Source organism: Lepidochelys kempii, chromosome 13 (genome assembly GCF_965140285.1).
Source record: "Lepidochelys kempii isolate rLepKem1 chromosome 13, rLepKem1.hap1, whole genome shotgun sequence".
Lineage (NCBI taxonomy): Eukaryota > Metazoa > Chordata > Testudines > Cheloniidae > Lepidochelys > Lepidochelys kempii.
In genome coordinates, this window is record NC_136392.1 from 31,033,481 (window position 1) to 31,055,650 (window position 22,170).

General features: G+C 44.3%; 1 protein-coding gene across 10 annotated transcripts in view; it reads right to left on the bottom strand.

Annotated features, from left to right (window-relative positions):
* PHF20 (PHD finger protein 20) overlaps positions 1-22,170 on the bottom strand; it is a 190,047-nt gene that overhangs the window by 102,188 nt on the left and 65,689 nt on the right. For 9 of the 10 annotated variants that reach the window (XM_073310018.2, XM_073310016.2, XM_073310011.2 and 6 more), the window contains 3 exons: positions 19,774-19,881; positions 6,696-6,875; positions 5,237-5,413 (listed from right to left, as the gene is read on the bottom strand). In XM_073310018.2, the coding sequence (XP_073166119.2) occupies positions 5,237-5,413; positions 6,696-6,875; positions 19,774-19,881 (465 nt within the window). The remainder of the gene's footprint in view (positions 1-5,236; positions 5,414-6,695; positions 6,876-19,773; positions 19,882-22,170) is intronic. The other variant, XM_073310010.2, reaches the window with a different exon arrangement.

Consider the following 22,170-nt stretch of genomic DNA (forward strand, 5'->3'; position numbering starts at 1 on the left):
GTAAGTTGGCCACTCCCCAATGTCACAATCTTAGTTTTACTGCATCCCAACGTAGGCTACCTGTATGTTTATGGAATGATAGAACTTTTTTTGTTCATCAGATAACAGTTTGGGGTCAATGGTCTGCGAGGGATGGATGTGCACCCTGGAACCCAGGATAGATGGGAAAAAGATGGATCTCAGTGATATCTCCCATGACTGCCTACTGCTGATGTGCTTCTCATTTAAAGTGAATATATTGATAATTTCTCCTGAGAAGATCATGCAGTCAAGTCTGCGATGGGATGCAAGACAGTTACGCTACAGATATGGCTGCATTCACTGATAGTAATCAATAATACTAACACTTTTAATCACAGAAAATCTATTTTGGTCAAATCAACAGAGACTGGTTCTCTGATAAGTATAACCACTTAAAGGCTTCCATGGTTAACAATGGGTTGGATAGGTTTCAGAGTAGCAGCCGTGTTAGTCTGTATTCGCAAAAAGAAAAGGAGTACTTGTAGCACCTTAGCGACTAACAAATTTATTTGAGCATAAGCTTTCGTGAACTGTCAGGGATGGGCTAGGTTTAATTAGTCCTGCTTCAGCACAGGGGGCTGGATTTCATTACCACTTGAGATCCCTTCCAGCCCTACATTTCTATGATAACTGAATATGCTATCAAATTAATGTTTTACTTTTACTTTCTGACAGCACTTACTCTTTGAAAAAATAAGTGAATGATTCCTATTCTTAAAATCTTTCCAATGAAATGTCAGCAAAACAAACTCAGTGTAGTTACATTCAGCATATCTTGTGTATGTCCATCTATAAATACTTGACATTTTTATATTATGTATATTTTACTAGAAGAAGTGGAAAATGAAATGTCAAATCCAGAAAATCACCTCTGATTTCCAGCAGCCTACGTTTAATGACCCCAAACCAGAGTCAGAGGAAAAGAAACCACAAAGAAAAGACCAGAATTTTTGAGGTAGGGACAAGTACACCATGCACCATTATATACCGTATTTATTGTGCCTTTAGAGTTTCAATAGTTCATTCAGTCTCATACCCTAAATCAACTTCTATGTTTCTTTAGAACAGCCATGGCCTGAGCAAGCTCTCCCATTTGCAGTCTGGCAATCAAAGTCAATCAAGTTATCTTACGACTCTTGAAATGATTAAGGCACTGCCAGTTTTCTACAGAATTCTCAGAGATGTATGCACAGTCAAAGCTCATCTCTACATGGGCAAAAACAAAACTACACACACTCCAGGGTCATGAGCTAACTGCAGATTTCCCTTCTCCTAGGCAAGGGACCAAACAGGTTTGTGAATGTAAGAAAAAGGGCAAGTGAGGGGGATTAGTGTTCCTTGAATTCATGAATATTTGATTGCACACCAGCATTATCCTCTTCTACTGTGCCCTGTAGTAAGCAGAGCTTCCATCTGACAGCAGCTGCAGGTGTGCTTCACAGAGCTCTGCACTAGAAACCTGAGAAACTCCCTCTTGGAATTCCAACAGACATTCAACTAAAGCTCCTGTTTTGTCCTTTTCCTCCTCCAGCCCCATACAATCCCAGCTCAAACACCTTCTCACCTCAGCAGGAGGAGGGTTCTAAGAGGGAAAAGACGTCAGGATCCAGACTACTGTAGGGAACATGTGGAATCCTGAACTCAAGACCTGGGAGGCAAGTGAAGGAGGAAAAGATTTGCAATTGTTTTAATTTTTAATTCAAAGGATTACTTGAATTTTTTCTAAAACTAATAGAACATACTGTTTGAGATCCCAAATCATTACAAAACATGTGGATGTACAGATCACAAATAAACACATTTTAAAAGGTGTCAGAACCCGAGTTAAGATTGCTCTGGGTTGTCTGTTTCTACTGTAATATTTGATATTACAAGAAAAAGTATTCTTTATACTGCTATAGTTAGTGATGCCTTCAACTCTTGTAAAGGAAACAGAACTCTGAATTCAGATCTTGAGAGGTAACTAAAGGAAAAACCAATTTTCAGCTACTTTCAGCATTTCAGTTTATAATTATTTGGAATCAAACATTTTTGAAACTACTTAAAAACTTTGCATTCTAAATGAATATATAAAGGTATCATGGTAGCTTTCCCTTTTCTAGCTTTTTATTAAAGTTAACTGTTAATCCAAATGTTTTACAACCTTTCCCTGTTATAGATTCCCAACGCCAAATGGGACCGTTGTGATCATCTAATCTGGCCTACTGTATAACACAGGGCAAAGAACTTCCCCCAAAACATCCAATCTTGGGTTAAAAATGGTCAATAATGGATAATCCACCACAAAACCTGGATAAATTGTTCCAATGATTAATTACTCTCACTGTTAAAAATTAACATCTCATTTCCAGTCTGAATTTGTCTAGCCTCAACTTCCAACCACTGGATCATGTTTTACCTTTCTCTGCTAGACTGAAGAGTCCACTGTTAAATATTGTTCCCCATGTAGATATTTATAGACTAATCAAGTCACCCTGTAACTGTCTCTTTATTAAACTAAGGAGACTGAGCTCCTTGAATCTACTGCGATAAGGCATGTTTTCTAATCCTTGAATCATTCTCGTGGCTCTTCTCTGAACCCTCTCTAATTTATCAGCATCCTTCTTGAACTATGGACACAAGAAAGGGATACAATATTCCAGCAGTGGTTGCACCTGTGCCAAATACAGAGGCAAAATAAGCTCTCTACACCTACTCAAGATCCCCCTGTTTATGCATCCCAGGATCACACTCGCTCTATTTGGCCACAGCATCACACTGGAATCTTATGCCGATTATCCACCACAATCACCAAATCTTTTTCAGAGTCACTGCTTCCCAAGATTGAGTCCCCCAACCTGTAAGTATGGCCTACTTTCTTTGTTCCTTGGCATATACATTTAAATTTTGCCATATTAAAACACGTGATTTACTTGAGTACAGTTTACCAAGTGACCCAGATTATTCTGTATCAGTGACTTTCCCTGTTCATTTTTTACCAGTCCCCCAACATGTGTGTCATCTGCATCCTTTATCAGTGATCATTTTATATTTTCTCCCAGGTCACTGATTAAAAAAAAATTAAATAGCATAAGGCCAAGAACCAATTCCAACAGGACTGCAAACACACCTGCTCAATGACAATTCCCTATTTATAATTACATCTTGATACCGATACGTTAGCCTGTTTTTAACCCAAAGTGTGCCATGTTAATTTTATATAATACCAGTTTTTTTAATCAAAACGCCATGTGTTACCAAGTCAAATATCAACATTACCTTTATCAACCAAACTTGCAATAAAAAAAAAGCTATCCAGTTAATGTGATAGGATGTGTTTTTCATAAACCTAAGTTGATTTGCATGAATTACATTACCATGCCTTTAACCCTTTTCCAATAGTCACTAGTTCTATTAAATTATAGAATATAAATTAAGTACCATACATATGAGAACGTCATAATCCAAAATCATATTATATGGAGGCATCAACTGCAGCTCCATAGTTAAGGCTGAGTTTGCATTTGAAGTTCAACCACTTTATGTATGAATAGAGCATATTGTACCCACTGAAATCACAGCACTTGCAGAATTAATGTTCTAAGAATTTACATGTAAATCTATTAACTAATTTATAAAAATTAATTTAAAAATGAGTCCTTTAAGAAACTGAATACTCTGTGTCAAAGAAGATCATTCAGAATTTACAAATTCTAACGTATTGTCTATCAGCAGACATTGGCAGAGAGGTAAAGATTGAGTGGAGCTGATGTGACAGGTAGGATTTTTCCCTTCCGTTATTTTTATAACAAAGTTTGTCAAAGGCTGAAGATTAGTAATCTCCTTCAGGGATACACAAAAATTCTCCTCTTTCAAAATGGTCATGATCAACCATTGTTTTGAACAGGACTGAGGCCACAGGATACCCTTAGTAAAGATGGCCACCACCTAATTCACCAGTTCTTAACAGTGTTCCTAGGGGCATCTTCCCTGAAGGTTGTTTGGCTTCATTGCCACCGGGAACAATGGGAAACAGGGCCCATCCTAGCTGAGGGTAGATTGTATCTCAGTCCCATTGAGAACAGTGGAAAATGGCAGTCATTTTGAAAGAGGGAACTTAAGGAATTTCTCTGAAGGAGATTTTGTGCCAAAGCTACTCCTGAAGAAACTTTTGGTTATGAAGAACAGCAGCAAAAGATGACCCTTAATCCCCAAAATTTCTTTTAAAAAAAAAATCTATTTTTGCATCAGATCTACTTAACAGAGATGGGAGATGGAGGGAAAGGGACTGTGAGGTATGTGTACACAGGGACATAGAAGGAATCAAGTGTGTATAATCTAGTACTCTAACAATGTCAGGCAGCTGTAAATCCAGTATAATCGCTCAAGATGCTCTCGCTGCTTTGCACTAGTTCAGAATGGCATACACAGGCAAGAATTGATGAATCAAGCCTTAAAAGTTAATTTTTAAAACTTATCTTCAAATAACTGGAATTTTCACAGCATGACACTCTCTTGGGGCTTCTAATTTGTTGTTTATGTATGAAAATTCTAATTATAAAATACATAAAACTCCCACACAACAACTATGTTAAAATGGAGTGAAGATCGAAAGTACGTATTATGATGTTTAGGGTAAAGAAACATTAAAGAGATGTTAATCATCCCCACAAAGAAGAATTATAACTCCAGAAAATTCAAAGTTAAGGTTAATTTAAGGAAATCCATACATGTTACAATTTGGAAATGCACAGTTAGGATACCCCAACAACCTTAACTCTCTCCTGCAGTGATGATAAAAAGGGGGGAAATATACTAAAGAAATTAATATCACTTTAAACATCAGTTTAATCTTATTTTGGACCACAAAACACAAATATATTAATCATGATTGTATGGTTATTGCATATATGAGACTGTAGAGTTACCCTACCTTTCACATAGCTAAAACCTAATAATTTGAAATGCAAAATTACCACTATGTTTACAAAAAATTGTTCATAATTACCCCAAAGTTAACCTATAATAGCAAAACTCAGAGCATCAAAACCCAAAGCATGTATTTTTCCTTTATACAGCATTCATAGAAATGCTCCCCCCCTTTTTTAATTTGTAAATAATCATGTAATAGAGAAATGTTTGAAAAGAAAAAAGGTGCCTAGTGCCAGTGTTCTATCATAAATACACAAAAATACAAAGGCATCACATTTTAAATTTGTTAAATCTAAATTTGAACCTGTAACAGAAGGCTCTTGGGTTTCAGTAGATTTAAAGGAGAGCTCACGGTCATCAACTTTTTCTTCCTTTAAACTGCTGTTCACATCAAGCGGTGTGGTCTGTGATACATCTCCAGAAGATTGATGTGCTTGTTCACAGGAGTTTTGGTCAGACTCAACAGGAATTTCTAACTGAACTAGAAGAAAAAGAAAAAAAGGAGTTTGTGGGAGCAAAATACACAAAAACATCAGATAGCCAAAGTACTGGAAAATACAGCTCTACATCACAAGATGCTGAAGACTTAAGGCAAAAGCAGATGTGTTTGTCTCACCATATTCTGTTTTAGGTGGATAACAGAAATGTGTGAAACAAAACCTCCACTCCCTTCCCTCTTAGCGTTTGAATATCACATCCAGTCTTCTTTTCAGCATATGAGCAACGTGGCACATGACCAGTATTCATCACTGAATCTGGTCCACTGGTTGGATAATTAGCTTCCCCGGCCCAGGGTAGGTACTGATGGGGAGCGTGACATTAACGCCATTCCATGCCCCCCATCAAATCCAGTGATTCCAATAGACCACACAGTCCGATTGGGTTTAATAGATCGGATTTCCTGAGAAAGTCGGGGAGAGAATGGAGTGGCTCAATCAAGGTATTTAAACTAGGGCTGTCAATCGCATTTAACTTGCATGATAAAGAGATTGCACTACAGTACTTGTATGAGGTGAATTGAAAAATACAATTTCTTGTTTTTTTACAGTGCAAATATTTGTAATAAAAAATAAATAAAAAGTGAGCCCTGTACACTCTGAAATTAATACATTTGAAAATGTAGTGAACATCCAAAAATATTTAAAATAAATGGTATTCTTTTGTTGCTTAACAGTGTGATTAATCACAATTAATTTTTTTAATGGCTTGATAGCCCTGATTTAAACAGTACAGTTCTCACTACACCATGATATCTTAAGTACCTGGTGGAGGTTCTACAAAGGAGAGAGTGAAATACAATAGTTGGAGATTGTTCTAGTGTGGGGGGAGAAAGGTTGTAAAAGGGAAAAAAAGCATCCATCCAAACAGATGTAAGCACTATAAGGCAGGTACTGTCATTTTATTTGTGGTTAGTTCAGTGCCTAACAATGGGGTGCTAGTCTATGATGGGGGCTCCTAGGCTGAAATAGTAATTAGGAAGTGAATAAATGAATGGATATTCTATATGGTTCAACTAGTTCCAACAGGGATCCCTTAAACCTTAGAGAAACTTTTACTCTGGATTATCTGGGCAATCTGTCCCCAGTTCAAGTGGATTCTAATGTATTAACTGCACATAAAAGCTAAACATAAAATCAGTTTTATCAATCTTCTTTACAAGTTAAAGTCATTTAAACTTCATCTTAGTAATTAGTTATAACACATGACTAAACAACTCTCCTTCATAATGACCCAAGAGCATACCATTACAACAAAGTACTTACATTCCTCTGGTTCCTTTGGACTAGACGCTGGATCTTTCAAAGGTCCAATTTCAGCAAAAGTTGTTGTAACAATATCTGTATTTATTATCTCAGGACTACCATTGGATGACAGCCTTGACGATCGTCTCCTAATTTGGTCTCTTTCATTGATGCCTGGAGAGTTTTTCAACTTTTCCTGAGCTAAAAAGCATAATAAAATTTAATTTCATTGTGCAAATAGGTTGTCAATCATGAAAAACATTGAAGTTCGACAATGAGGTACTACTGGCTATGTGGTTAACACCTGTAGATCACTTATGCCTCTACCCCCAATAACTGGAGTTCTGATTATGAACAGGTAAGTAACTTCCCATTCTCCTTTGAGTGATTGTCCATATGCATAATCCACTGCTGGCGACTCCTAAGCAGTGATTTTATGTAATGGAGGTGGGAGTCTGAAGTCTTTTGGAAAATAAAGATTGCAGCACTCTCCTCAATGAAGTGATGGTGACTAGAAACAGTTTTCATTTACATATGAAAGAGCGAACCTTTCGGTAACTGTTCAAAGCTAGACTCAGAGCCAACGGAGTGACAGGGTCCTTGACTGATAACATTTTAATCAGGCCTTTGAGGAACTTGATCACAGGTGGTTAGGAGAAGGTTGTACGGCTGTCTATAGGTGCATGATGGACTGAGATCGCCACCAAGTGTACTTTGACTGAATTCAAGGATAAATTACTTTGTTTTATCTCCTGTGAGTAATTCAGAATTCAGGATATCAAGCAGTGATGAGGGGTGATGGACTTCCACTGGCACAAGTGAGAAAACCTGGTCCATTTCTCCAGGTAAGTTTCCCTCATAATGTCCCTTCCTGCTATTTATGAGGGATGAGCCTAAGAGCCAATGTTCAATGTTCTACCAGCAACTCCTGTCAGGCCAAATTCATAACACTGACCACACTGTAGTCATAGTATTTATCTATAAAAAAAAGGTCATGTAAGGTATCAAATGAAAGCTGATGACACACTGATCATTAATATAATTGTGAAGGGTATGTATTAACACTACAACAGAAATTATGTATATCTACTAATATTAAACTTTGAAGTCTGTAACCAAAGGAAGAAACAGGTTTCTTCCAGTCAGGCAAGCAGGCAGGCAGAGTTGTCTCTCTGTCAAATGTAAATTAAGCACAGCAAGCCAAAAACAATGGGAGCGACATCTGCATGTCAAGTCAACCAGAAACAGAGGTTGGCAAGCGTGTGTGAATTCAATATGGCGCCAGCACACCGAACGAACGACCAAACCAACCAAACCAAACCAAACGTCTACTGAACTATAACAGGGGGTGCCAGGACAACACTTCATTATTCAGTTCACTGAGGAACACCTTTGGCAGAGGGGGATGACTTCTGAAGGAATGAATCCTGGATTCACTGAAAACCAGCAAGCTCTGCAGAAAGACTGAGGGCAAGAAACTGCTTTAGACAAGGGTTGGGGCATGTGACATTTTAGTCTCAAGAAATGGGGTTTTACTTTAGTTTTATTTATAACAGTTTTATTTTTACTCTATACTCACTTGAATCTGTGCATCTCTGAACTTTATACATTTGTTTTCACCATAAGAACATAGGAGTGGCCATACTGGGTCAGACCAAAGGTCCATCTAGCCCCGTATCCTGTCTTCTGACAGCGGCCAATGCTAGGTGGCCCAGAGGGAATGAACAGAACCACTAATCATCAAGTGATCCATCCCGTTGCCCATTCCAAGTTTCTGGAAAACAGATGCTAGAGACACCATCCCCACTGCCCATTCCAATTATCCCCTAGCCAATGAACTTATCTAGTTTTTTTTTAAGCTGTTCTAGTCTTGACCTTCACAACATCCTGAGACAAGGAGTTCCACAGGTTGTGTTGTGTGAAAAAATACTTCCTCTCGTTTGTTTTAAACCTGCTGCCTATTAATTTCATTTGATGACCCCATAAATAGATTACAGTGCTGTATTAAAGGACCTGATCCTGAGCTGTAACCTTCCAGCTGTGTACACACTGTCTCTTGGGGAACAGCTTACCTGGTAATCACTGAGAGGGTCCAGTGACAGGGTCTGGATGCTACGAAGAACACTCTTCAAAGGGGGTTTGGGGACTGAGGTACACCTGCGAAGCAAAACTGAGCTGGCAGAGTCTTGAGGAGTGTGTTTGAGTAGTTGAAAGGCTGGCGGTGTACAGGAGCTGACAAAAAGCTAACACAGGATGAACTCCCTCACACTGGAGACAAGGGACCCACAATCCTGGGCACCCAAGAAACTGCCACATGAGGATGTTCCTGACTGAACAGAAGCAGGCATACTTTACCATCGACAACCAGCCAACCTCCATGCCCTGAGATAAAGATATCTCCGATCCACATGTAGGATTTCCCCCTTGTTTTGTGATATCAAGATCGGGAAACAAAGGTAAGGTTTTGGGCTGGGAGGCTGACAGGTTCAGAATGTCCAGGAACCAAAGCTGCCACATACATCCTGGGTCTACAGGGATCAGCTTAGCTGAATCCTGTTTGATCTTGCAGAGCACTCTGGGGACCATGGGAATTAGGAGACAGGCATACATCATGATCATTGCCACTGATATGGTAGCAGTATCTGCTGAATCCAGAGCAGCTTGTAGGCTCACCTTAGCCACAAAATCATATTCTGAGACTCTTCCCAAATTCTCCCTTTCAGGTCTGAGAGAAGTTTGTCACAAAGGCCTATATTCTTTCATAATTCCTGAAGTTACAGCAAGCCAGCAGGACTTGGTAAATGGTAACCCTCAACTGAAGGCTCATCAATGAGTACACTTTTCAACTCAATAAATCTAGTTTCTCTGGATCCTTGTCTCTGGGTCTTGATTTATACTGATGGGATTTTTCATTGGCCTTCAATACCAACAACGAAGGTGGCATTGGAAGTACATGAGAGAACTGAGGCCCTTTGGGTGGAACCTGATATTTTTGTCCATTTTACAAAAGGCAGGAGCTACTGTGTATGGGTGTTTCTGACAATACTTTCACTGGGTTCAATCACCAGAATGGCAATTTTTCCTGGTGTGAAGGACCGGGGTATATACACCAATTTGTGGGTCTGCTCCTGAACTTCTTCCATGGGGATTTGCAGAGTCTGCACAATCCTCTTAAGTTGCTGTTTGGAATTCCCAAAAGTCATCAATTTAATAGACAGACGCTTTAATAGAGCGTCTGCTGGACAATAGCTTCACTGGGGATGATGATGACGGTACCACCAGAGCCAATATATCACCTGGTAATGAGACCTAATCCAAGTCCTCTTCTTATCCTGGTGAAGGTTGGGGAGGTGCTGGCTCTGGCACACCTTATGATGCCATGGTTGGTGGAAGTAACCTTGCAGATTGCTGGAGTCTATACTGAGGCTCTGCCCTACTGTAGGAGAACCACGGGTCCCAATATGGCCAAATTGGAACCCACAGGCACTCTCCCAGCAGCCATGGTGTGGGAAGCCAGGGACCTTGTGGAGGAGTCTCCTAGTATCCTTCCCTGGAGGAATGTCCAAATCCCCTATAATAAGAGTTTAGGTCCCATCCAGATTCTCTCTTATCACCTGAAGCCTCACATGAGGTTGATGAGAATACTCCACATCCATGGGAAAAAGCTATTGCTCATGGAGCAAAGCGTAAGGCTAGCAGGGTAGCGGGAGAGAAGTTATCAACATTGTTTTAGTGCAGCAAATGGCAGCAAAGCAGATAAAAGAGGTGACCCTGGCTCCTGCACAATCAGCAAGTCTCTGCCATAAACTCCAGTGCCAGCTGATGCAGTGGTGTGGCCAGAAGTGCCACTGGGTTACGAACACTAACCGTGGTGCCACGGCTGGCATCTTTCAACGCAAAGGTCTTTGATGACGCCACAATCATGTCAAGGATTGCTATCTGTGCTGAGTCTCTCGAGAAGTGAGGTTTCAGAGGTTCTGATTTTGCTTAGTGTCAGCTCACTACCAGTTCCTATGGACCAATATGGAACTGAGCTTACACAAGGACTACATGGAACGGTGAAGTCTGAGAGGGAATAGTGCTGATGGGAGTAAGAATAGGTGGGAGATCTCCCTGTAGGGCTACCCGCACTCTGAGTCTTGCCCGCCAATTTCTTGGTGGATTTGGATGAAGAAAGGGTCCCCCTAGGGATAAGGAGCCTGCACTTTCGGTCTTTGGCTCTGACGGAGGGGTGAGGGGCACCTCAAGAGCTAGGATCGGAAGCCGGTCTCAGGGACTTAGTCATACAAGTACATTTCTGTCTTTTCTCTGTCCAGACACTAAATGACTTCTAAAACAATAATTTCTCAGATATATGCAATTCTCTTAGGCAATAATGGTATGAGAAATAACATGATTTTGGCAATTAATTGATCTTTAAATATTCATGGTAAATAGGCCTGATGGGATGTTAGATGGGGTGGGATCTGAGTTACTACAGAGAATTCTTTCCTGGGTATCTGGCTGGTGAATCTTGCCCATATGCTCAAGGTTTACCTGATCGCCATATTTCGGGTCAGGAAGGAATTTTCCTCCAGGGCAGATTGGAAGAGACCCTGAAGGTTTTTCGCCTTCCTCTGTAGCATGGGGCACGGATCACTTACTGGAGAAAAAAGAAAAGGAGTACTTGTTGCACCTTAGAGACTAACCAATTTATTTGAGCATACGCTTTCGTGAGCTACAGCTCACTTCATTGGATGCATACTGTGGAAACTGCAGAAGACATTATATACACAGAAACCATGAAACAATACCTCCTCCCACCCCACTCTCCTGCTGGTAATAGCCCATCCAAAGTGACCACTCTCTTTACAATGTGTCTGATAATCAAGGTGAGCCATTTCCAGCACAAATCCAGGTTGTCTCACCCCCCCCCCCTTTTTTTTTCCCCAAAAACCACACACACAAACTCACTCTCTTGCTGGTGAGAAAACCTGGATTTGTGCTGGAAATGGCCCAACTTGATTATCATACACATTGTAAGGAGAGTGATCGCTTTAGATAAGCTATTACCAGCAGGAGAGTGGGGTGGGAGGAGGTACTGTTTCATGGTCTCTGTGTATATAATGTCTTCTGCAGTTTCCACAGTATGCATCCGATGAAGTGAGCTATAGCTCACGAAAGCTTATGCTCAAATAAATTGGTTAGTCTCTAAGGTGCCACAAGTGCTCCTTTTCTTTTTGCGAATACAGACTAACATGGCTGTTACTCTGAAACCTGTCACTTACTGGAGGATTCTCTGCTCCTTGAAGTCTTTAAACCAGGATTTGAGGACTTCAATAGCTCAGACATAGGTGAGAGGTTTTTTGCAGGAGTGGGTGGGTGAGATTCTGTGGCCTGCATTGTGCAGGACGTCAGACTAGATGATCATAATGGTCCCTTCAGACCTTAATATCTATGAATCTATGAATAAAGGTACTTAATGTGACCATCGTAAATAGGCAGTGCTTTATTGTATGCTAGACAGAACAAAGCCAAGAGACCTCATGAGGCCACCCTGTAACTTGGATACTTATCGGCTAACATTACTTAAAACTACTAAAATTAGAGAAAAGTGCCAATGGGCACATTATCTAAAGCAAGGGTGGGGAAACCTTTTCTACCAGGGACCACTGACCCACAGAAAAAAAATATCAGTTGCGGGTGACACTCAGCCCCGCAGGCAGGGGAGGCGCAGAGCTTCCCCTAGGCTCCAGGATGGGGCCAGAAATGAGGGGTTCAGGTTGCAGGAAGGGGCTCTGGGCTGGGATGTGGGAGGGGGTGAGGGCTCCATCTGCGGGTGCAGGCTCTGGAGTGGGGCTGGGGATGAGGGGTTTGGGTGCAGGAGGGGGCTTCGCACTGGGGCCAAGAGATTTGGAGTGCAGTAGTGGGATCAGGGCTGGGGCAGGGGTGCGGGAGGGGGTTCTGACGTGGGGTAGGAGGCTTGGGCTCCGGCCAGGCAGTGCTTACCTTAGGCAGCTCCCGGGCAGTGGCACCTGCTGCTGCCAGAAGCGGCCTCAATGTCCAGCACCTAGGTGGAGAGGCCGGGTGACTCTGTGCAGTGTCCGCAGGCACCGCCCCTGCATCTCCCACTGGCCATGGTTTCTGGCCAATGGGAGCTCTGGAGCTGGCACTGGGGCAGCGCACAGGGCTTCCCTGATCGCCTCTGCTCCTTGCGGCTGCAGGGACATGCCCGTTGCTTCCAGAAACTGCGCTGACCCAACTGGAATTTTAACAACCTGGCAAGCCCAGCTTGCGGCTCCAGCCCTGGGGGGGAGAGGGGGAATCAGCACACACCTCGGGGTTTCCAGCCCGCAGTGCAGAGACTTGCCATGGGCCAGATGAAATGAAGCAGCGGGCCAGATCCAGCCCACGAGCTATAGGTTCCCCACCCCTGATCTAAAGCTAACATATAGCTAACAACTAAACATAAGACTAGCAAAAAGTTGCTGACAGTCACAGGGTCAGCAAGCCGCTTCACTTCGAAGCTAAGGGTATGTCTACACTACGAAATTAGGTCGAATTTATAGAAGTCTGTTTTTTTGAAATCGGTTTTATATATTCGAGTGTGTGTGTCCCCACAGAAAATGCTCTAAGTGCATTAACTCGGCGGAGCGCTTCCACAGTACCGAGGCTAGAGTCGACTTCCGGAGCGTTGCACTGTGGGTAGCTATCCCACAGTTCCCGCAGTCTCCGCTGCCCATTGGAATTCTGGGTTGAGATCCCAATGCCTGATGGGGCTAAAACATTGTCGCGGGTGGTTCTGGGTACATATCGTCAGGCCCCCGTTCCCTCCCTCCCCCCGTGAAAGCAAGGGCAGACAATCATTTCGCGCCTTTTTTCCTGAGTTACCTGTGCAGACGCCATACCACGGCAAGCATGGAGCCCGCTCAGGTAACCGTCACCCTATGTCTCCTGGGTGCTGGCAGACGCGGTACGGCATTGCTACACAGTAGCAGCAACCCCTTGCCTTGTGGCAGCAGACGGTACAGTACGACTGGTAGCCGTCATCGTCATGTCTGAGGTGCTCCTGGTCGCCTCTGTGAGGTCGATCAGGAGCGCCTGGGCAGACATGGGCGCAGGGACTAAATTTGGAGTGACTTGAGCAGGTCAATCTCTTTAGTCCTGCAGTCAGTCCTATTGAACCATCTTATGGTGAGCGGGCAGGCGATACGGACTGCTAGCAGTCGTACTGTACCATCTTCTGCCGAGCAGCCATGACATGTGGATGGCATGCAGTCCTTCTGCACTGTCTGCTGCCAGCCAAAGATGTAAAAGATAGATGGAGTGGATCAAAACAAGAAATAGACCAGATTTGTTTTGTACTCATTTGCTTCCCCCCCTCCCCTGTCTAGGGGACTCATTCTTCTAGATCACACTGCAGTCACTTACAGAGAAGGTGCAGCGAGGTAAATCTAGCCATGTATCAATCAGAGGCCAGGCTAACCTTCTTGTTCCAATAAGGACAATAACTTAGGTGCACCATTTCTTATTGGAACCCTCCGTGAAGTCCTGCCTGAAATACTCCTTGATGTAAAGCCACCCCCTTTGTTGATTTTAGCTCCCTGAAGCCAACCCTGTAAGCACCCCTCCCAGCGTCAGAGCAATGGCAAACAATCGGGCATCTGAGAGTGCTGCCCAGAGCACTCACAATGGAGCACTCTGATGGGGTTAAAACATTGTCGCGGGTGGTTCTGGGTACGTGTCGTCAGGCCCCCGTTCCCTCCCTCCCTCCCTCCGTGAAAGCAAGGGCAGACAATCATTTCGCGCCTTTTTTCCTGAGTTACCTGTGCAGACGCCATACCACGGCAAGCATGGAGCCAGCTCAGGTAACCGTCACCCTATGTCTCCTGGGTGCTGGCAGACGCGGTACAGCTTTGCTGCACAGTAGCAGCAACCCATTGCCTTCTGGCAGCAGATGGTGCAATACGATTGGTAGTCGTCCTCGTCGTGTCCGAGGTCCTCCTGGCCACGTCGGCTGGGAGCGCCTGGGCAGACATGGGCGCAGGGACTAAATTTGGAGTGACTTGACCAGGTCATTCTCTTTACTCCTGCAGTCCTATTGAACCGTCTTATGGTGAGCGGGCAGGCGATACGGACTGCTAGCAGTCGTACTGTACCATCTTCTGCCAGGCAGGCAAGAGATGAGGATTGCTAGCAGTCGTATTGTACCATCTTATGCCAGGCAGGCAAGAGATGAAGATGGCTAGCAGTCGTACTGTACCATCTTCTGCCGAGCAGCCATGAGATGTGGATGGCATGCAGTCCTTCTGCACCGTCTGCTGCCAGCCAAAGATGTAAAAGATAGATGGAGTGGGTCAGAACAAGAAATAGACCAGATTTGTTTTGTACTCATTTGCCTCCTCCCCTGTCTAGATCACACTGCAGTCACTCACAGAGAAGGTGCAGCGAGGTAAATCTAGCCATGTATCAATCAGAGGCCAGGCTAACCTCCTTGTTCCAATAACAACGATAACTTAGGTGCACCATTTCTTATTGGAACCCTCCGTGCAGTCCTGCCTGAAATACTCCTTGATGTACAGGCACACCCTTTGTTGATTTTAGCTCCCTGAAGCCAACCCTGTAAGCCGTGTCGTCAGTCGCCCCTCCCTCCGTCAGAGCAACGGCAGACAATCGTTCCGCGCCTTTTTTCTGTGCGGACGCCATACCAAGGCAAGCATGGAGGCCGCTCAGCTCATTTTGGCAATTAGGAGCACATTAACCACCACACGCATTATCCAGCAGTATATGCAGCACCAGAACATGGCAACGCGATACCGGGCGAGGAGGCGACGTCAGCGCGGTCCCGTGAGTGATCAGGACATGGACACAGATTTCTCTGAAAGCATGGGCCCTGACAATGCATGCATCATGGTGCTAATGGGGCAGGTTCATGCTGTGGAACGCCGATTCTGGGCTCGGGAAACAAGCACAGACTGGTGGGACCGCATAGTGTTGCGGGTCTGGGACGATTCCCAGTGGCTGCGAAACTTTCGCATGCGTAGGGGCACTTTCATGGAACTTTGTGACTTGCTTTCCCCTACCCTGAAGTGCATGAATACCAAGATGAGAGCAGCCCTCACAGTTGAGAAGCGAGTGGCGATAGCCCTGGGGAAGCTTGCAACACCAGACAGCTACCGGTCAGTTGGGAATCAATTTGGAGTGGGCAAATCTACTGTGGGGGCTGCTGTGATGCAAGTAGCTCACGCAATCAAAGATCTGCTGATATCAAGGGTAGTGACCCTGGGAAATGTGCAGGTCATAGTGGATGGCTTTGCTGCAATGGGATTCCCTAACTGTGGTGGGGCTATAGACGGAACCCATATCCCTATCTTGGCACCGGAGCACCAAGCCGCCGAGTACATAAACCGCAAGGGGTACTTTTCGATAGTGCTGCAAGCTCTGGTGGATCACAAGGGACGTTTCACCAACATCAACGTGGGATGGCCGGGAAAGGTGCATGATGCTCGCATCTTCAGGAACTCTGGTCTGTTTCAAAAGCTGCAGGAAGGGACTTTATTCCAGGACCAGAAAATAACTGTTGGGGATGTTGAAATGCCTATATGTATCCTTGGGGACCCAGCCTACCCCTTAATGCCATGGCTCATGAAGCCGTACACAGGCAGCCTGGACAGTAGTCAGGAGCTGTTCAACTACAGGCTGAGCAAGTGCAGAATGGTGGTAGAATGTGCATTTGGACGTTTAAAGGCGCGCTGGCGCAGTTTACTGACTCGCTTAGACCTCAGCAAAACCAATATTCCCACTGTTATTACTGCTTGCTGTGTGCTCCACAATATCTGTGAGAGTAAGGGGGAGACGTTTATGGCGGGGTGGGAGGCTGAGGCAAATCGCCTAGCTGCTGGTTATGCGCAGCCAGACACCAGGGCGGTTAGAAGAGCACAGGAGGGCGCGGTACGCATCAGAGAAGCTTTGAAAACCAGTTTCATGACTGGCCAGGCTACGGTGTGAAAGTTCTGTTTGTTTCTCCTTGATGAAACCCCCCGCCCCTTGGTTCACTCTACTTCCCTGTAAGCTAACCACCCTCCCCTCCTCCCTTTAATCATTGCTTGCAGAGGCAATAAAGTCATTGCTGCTTCACAGTCATGCATTCGTTATTCATTCATCACACAAATAGGGAGATGACTACCAAGGTATCCCAGGAGGGGTGGTGGAGGAGGGAAGGAAAATGCCACACAGCACTTTAAGCACAGCACTTTAAAAGTTTACAACTTTAAAATTTATTGAATGACAGCCTTCTTTTTTTTGGGCAATCCTCTGTGGCGGAGTGGCTGGTTGGCCGGAGGCCCCCGCACCGCGTTCTTGGGCGTCTGGGTGTGGAGGCTATGGAACTTGGGGAGGAGGGCGGTTGGTTACAGAGGGGCAGCAGTGGCAGTCTGTGCTCCAGCTGCCTTTGCTGCAGCTCAACCATACACTGGAGCATACTGGTTTGGTCCTGCAGCAGCCTCAGCATTGAATCCTGCCTCCTCTCATCACGCTGCTGCCACATTTGAGCTTCAGCCCTGTCTTCAGCCCGCCACTTACTCTCTTCAGCCCGCCACCTCTCCTCCCGGTCATTTTGTGCTTTCCTGCACTCTGACATTATTTGCCTCCACGCATTCGTCTGTGCTCTGTCAGTGTGGGAGGACAGCATGAGCTCGGAGAACATTTCATCGCGAGTGCGTTTTTTTTTCTTTCTAAGCTTCACTAGCCTCTGGGAAGGAGAAGATCCTGTGATCATTGAAACACATGCAGCTGGTGGAGAAAAAAAAAAGGGACAGCGGTATTTAAAAAGACACATTTTATAAAACAGTCGCTACACTCTTTCAGGGTAAACCTTGCTGTTAACATTACATACATAGCACATGTGCTTTCGTTACAAGGTCGCATTTTGCCTCCTCCCACCGCGTGACTACCCCCTCAACCTTCCCCCCTCCCTGTGGCTAACAGCGGGGAACATTTCTGTTTAGCCACAGGCAAACAGCCCAGCAGGAATGGGCTCCTCTGAGTGTCCCCTGAAGAAAAGCACTCTATTTCAACCAGGTGACCATGAATTATATCTCACTCTCCTGAGGATAACACAGAGAGAGAAAGAACGGATTTTGGTTGAATGCCAGCAAACATACACTGCAATGCTTTGTTCTACAGTGATTCCCGAGTACGTGTTACTGGCCTGGAGTGGTAAAGTGTCTTACCATGAAGGACGAAATAAGGCTGCCCTCCCCAGAAACCTTTTGCAAAGGCTTTAGGACTACATCTAGGAGAACCGCAAATGCCAGGGCAAAGTAATCCTTTCACATGCTTGCTTTTAAACCATGTATAGCATTTTAAAAGGTACACTCACCAGAGGTCCCTTCTCCGCCTGCTGGGTCCAGGAGGCAGCCTTGGGTGGGTTCGGGGGGTACTGGCTCCAGGTCTAGGGTGAGAAACAGTTCCTGGCTGTCGGGAAAACCGGTTTCTCCGCTTGCTTGCTGTGAGCTATCTACAACCTCCTCCTCCTCCTCCTCTTCTTCGTCCCCAAAACCTACTTCCGTATTGCCTCCATCTCCATTGAAGGAGTCAAACAACACGGCTGGGGTAGTGGTGGCTGAACCCCCTAAAATGGCATGCAGCTCATCATAGAAGCAGCATGTTTGGGGCTCTGACCCAGAGCGGCTGTTCGTCTCTCTGGTTTTCCGGTAGGCTTGCCTCAGCTCCTTCAGTTTCATGCGGCACTGCTTCGGGTCCCTGTTATGGCCTCTGTCCTTCATGCCCTGGGAGATTTTGACAAAGGTTTTGGCATTTCGAAAACTGGAACGGAGTTCTGATAGCACGGATTCCTCTCCCCAAACAGCGATCAGATCCCGTACCTCCCGTTCCGTCCATGCTGGAGCTCTTTTGCGATTCTGGGACTCCATCATGGTCACCTGTGCTGATGAGCTCTGCATGGTCACCTGCAGCTTGCCACGCTGGCCAAACAGGAAATGAGATTCAAAAGTTCGCGGTTCTTTTCCTGTCTACCTGGCCAGTGCATCTGAGTTGAGAGTGTTGTCCAGAGCGGTCAGAATGGAGCACTCTGGGATAGCTCCCGGAGGCCAATACCATCGAATTGTGTCCACAGTACCCCAAATTCGAGCCAGCAACGTCGATTTAAGCGCTAATCCACTTGTCAGGGGTGGAGTAAGGAAATCGATTTTAAGAGCCCTTTAAGTCGAAATAAAGGGCTTCATCGTGTGGACGGGTGCAGGTTTACATCGATTTAATGCTGCTAAATTCGACCTAAAGTCCTAGCGTAGACCAGGGCTAAGAGCTGGTGAGTAGAACTAAGTGGCATTTGGTACACGCCACCTTTCTATGCCCTTGATGCAGAACAAGAGGACTCTTGGCGCACATGTGCATCATATACTGCTCACCAAAAGACTCCAAACTTGAGTACATGAGGAAAATGTGTACCATCATCAGTGGAATGTGCATATGGACAATCATACAAATAAGCTAAAAAGAAATTGAGCTCCTTAAATCTCGTAGGGCATGTTAAGGTCCAGAGGGAACATTATTACCGAGGTATTAGCAGAAGGCTCATTAATCTAGTATTCAAAGGCATAACAAGATCCAAGGGCTAGATGTTGAACCTACATAAATACAGTTAGAAATAAGGTGAAAATATTTTTTAATAGTGAAGATAAATTACCCAGTCGAACAATCTAGCAAGGGATGTGATGGATACTCCATACTTGACATCTTTAAATCAGCACTGGAGGTCTTTAGAAAAGATATCCTATAGTTAAACCACAATTTATTGGGATTAACTCAGGAATCACTGGGTGAAATTATACGGCCTCGACTACTTAAGGAAGTCAGAATTGGACACAATGATCCCTTCTAGCCTTAAAAATCTATGAAATCTTTCTTTCAAGACTTTTGTGGGGACTACTTACAATATTGCTACATTTTAATACCCGACGTAAATTATTGCAACAGATTCCCTATATAACACATTTAGCCTTTAGACCATCTAAAATTAAAATGCAAAGACAATATTATAGAAAGAACAATGTTATAAAATGCCCTAAGTTACAAATGTTGAAGTACTAAAAATACTCACACAAGTTTTTTTCAACCCTGGTGCGTTTTGATGGGACTTCCCCTCCTTTAGGTATTTTCCGCCTTCTTAATTCCAATGTTATTGGCTGCAATGTTTGAGAACTTTGCTCTACAAATTTACATAAAACCAGAGGAATGAGAGTTGACTAAATATAACATTAAAGTTACTTAAAATACTCAAATTTTTATATTAAAAAAATACAAACTCACTTTTTCAGAGCTTTATAAAAAAAACTATTAGTATCTCTCCATAATTCTGCAATTTTCTTTATTTCCTTTCCTATTATTAGCTATTTTGGTACATCATGACTGACTCTTTAGTAAAGATATTCATTTTACCATATAATCCCATTTATATCATCACATATTGTCATGTTAGTGTCGACACATCAGTTCTGCAATTCTCTCCTTAAAAACCATGTCTCTATTACTAAATTTTTAGACCTCTCTACCAATGTTATTTAAACACAACCAAATATGTTGCTGGTTGTCATGACCCGAGGTTGTAATGAATGAGCTAAAATAAAAGGAGTACTTGTGGCACCTTAGAGACTAACCAATTTATTAGAGCATAAGCTTTCGTGAGCTACAGGTTTTCTTTGCCTGGAGGCAGGGTACTTAACTCCTGCAGGGAAATTCACAGTCTTCCAACCCAGAGTTTTTTTTTTCTTTTCTTCCTAAAAGTAAATGGGGGGGGGGGGGGTGTGCTCTACCCATTTGCCTGGAGACAAAAGTGGCAGGGTTTTTTTTAGGATTTTGATTTTTTTTTGTTTTACAAGGAGCACAAGTTTGAAAAGAAATTTTTTTTTTCTTTGGGCTGGGTAAGCAGGTTTCCAAGTAGTTGGAGGTTTTTTGCTTTAATTTGGGCCCAGAGCAGAGACAAGGGAATTGTCTTTTTCTGTAGGCTGACAATCACTATCAGAGAATAGGTATTCTATTCCAGCACAGCAAAATTTTACAGCCAAGTTTTGTTTGTTTATTTCTAAACCTCGGGTGTAAAGTTAGTTAAAAACAGAGAGGTTAGAATGGCCAAATCCTCGGCTCGACTACAGCTGGAATTAGCCAAATTTCAGGCTGAGGAAAAACAAAGGGAACATGAAAGACAGATAGAACTCATGCGGCTGGAGGAGGTGGTACAGGAGGCTGCCCACAAGAGGGAAATGGAGGCAAGGAAGCATGTGGAGGAGGAGAAGGAAAAAGAGAGGAAGCATGTGGACGAGATGGAGAGGATAAAGGCCCAGCAGAATATACCAACAAACCCTAGCAATCCTTCTCCAGGTACCACTTCCCATCCCAGAAAGTTCCCCACCTACAAGGCAGGTGATGATACTGAGGCCTTCTTAGAAAACTTCGAAAGGGCCTGCCTTGGGTACAACATCTCTACTGACCAATACATGGTAGAGCTGAGGCCGCAGCTCAGTGGACCCTTAGCTGAGGTGGCAGCTGAAATGCCTAAAGAACACATGAACAAGTATGAACTGTTTAAATCCAAGGCGAGAGTCAGAATGGGGATAACACCCGAGCAGTCTCGTCGGAGGTTCAGAGCCCTAAGGTGGAAACCAGACATGTCTTTTACCCGACATGCCTACCACATTGTGAAACATTGGGATGCCTGGATATCAGGAGCAAGTGTTGAATCTCCAGTAAATTTGCCCTTCCTAATGCAAATGGAACAATTCTTAGAGGGTGTTCCTGAGGAAATAGAAAGATACATCCTAGATGGGAAACCCAAAACTGTAATTGAGGCAGGAGAGATTGGAGCCAGATGGGTGGAGGTGGCAGAGAAGAAGAAAACTGGTCGCAGTTGGAGCGGAGACCAGAAGGGACCACCCCAGACCACACCCGATTCCCGGGGGCCGCCCAAAGCCCCACCTACCTCCCAAAGAACCCTCCAGACCCCTTATCGTCCCACCACCCCGTTCTCTAGCAACCCTCCTCGCCCCAGTGACCCGTCAGCTGGACGATGTTTTAAATGTAACGAGCTGGGGCATGTAAAGGCCAACTGCCCCAAGAACCCCAACAGATTACAGTTCATTGCACCGGAATCACACCAGAGGTCCACAGGCCCAGATACCTCCCAGATACCCTTGGAGCAGAGGGAAACTGTGAGTGTGGGCGGGAAGAAGGTCACCGCGTGGAAGGACACCGGAGCACAAGTGTCAGCTATCCATGCTTCCTTAGTGGACCCCAATTTAATCAACCCAGAGATCCAAGTGACTATTCAACCCTTCAAGTCCAACTCTTTCGATTTGCCTACAGCCAAGTTGCCTGTCCAGTATAAGGGCTGGTCAGGAATGTGGACTTTTGCAGTCTATGATGATTATCCCATCCCCATGCTGTTGGGGGAAGACTTGGCCAATCATGTGAAGCAGGCCAAGAGGGTGGGAACAGTCACCCG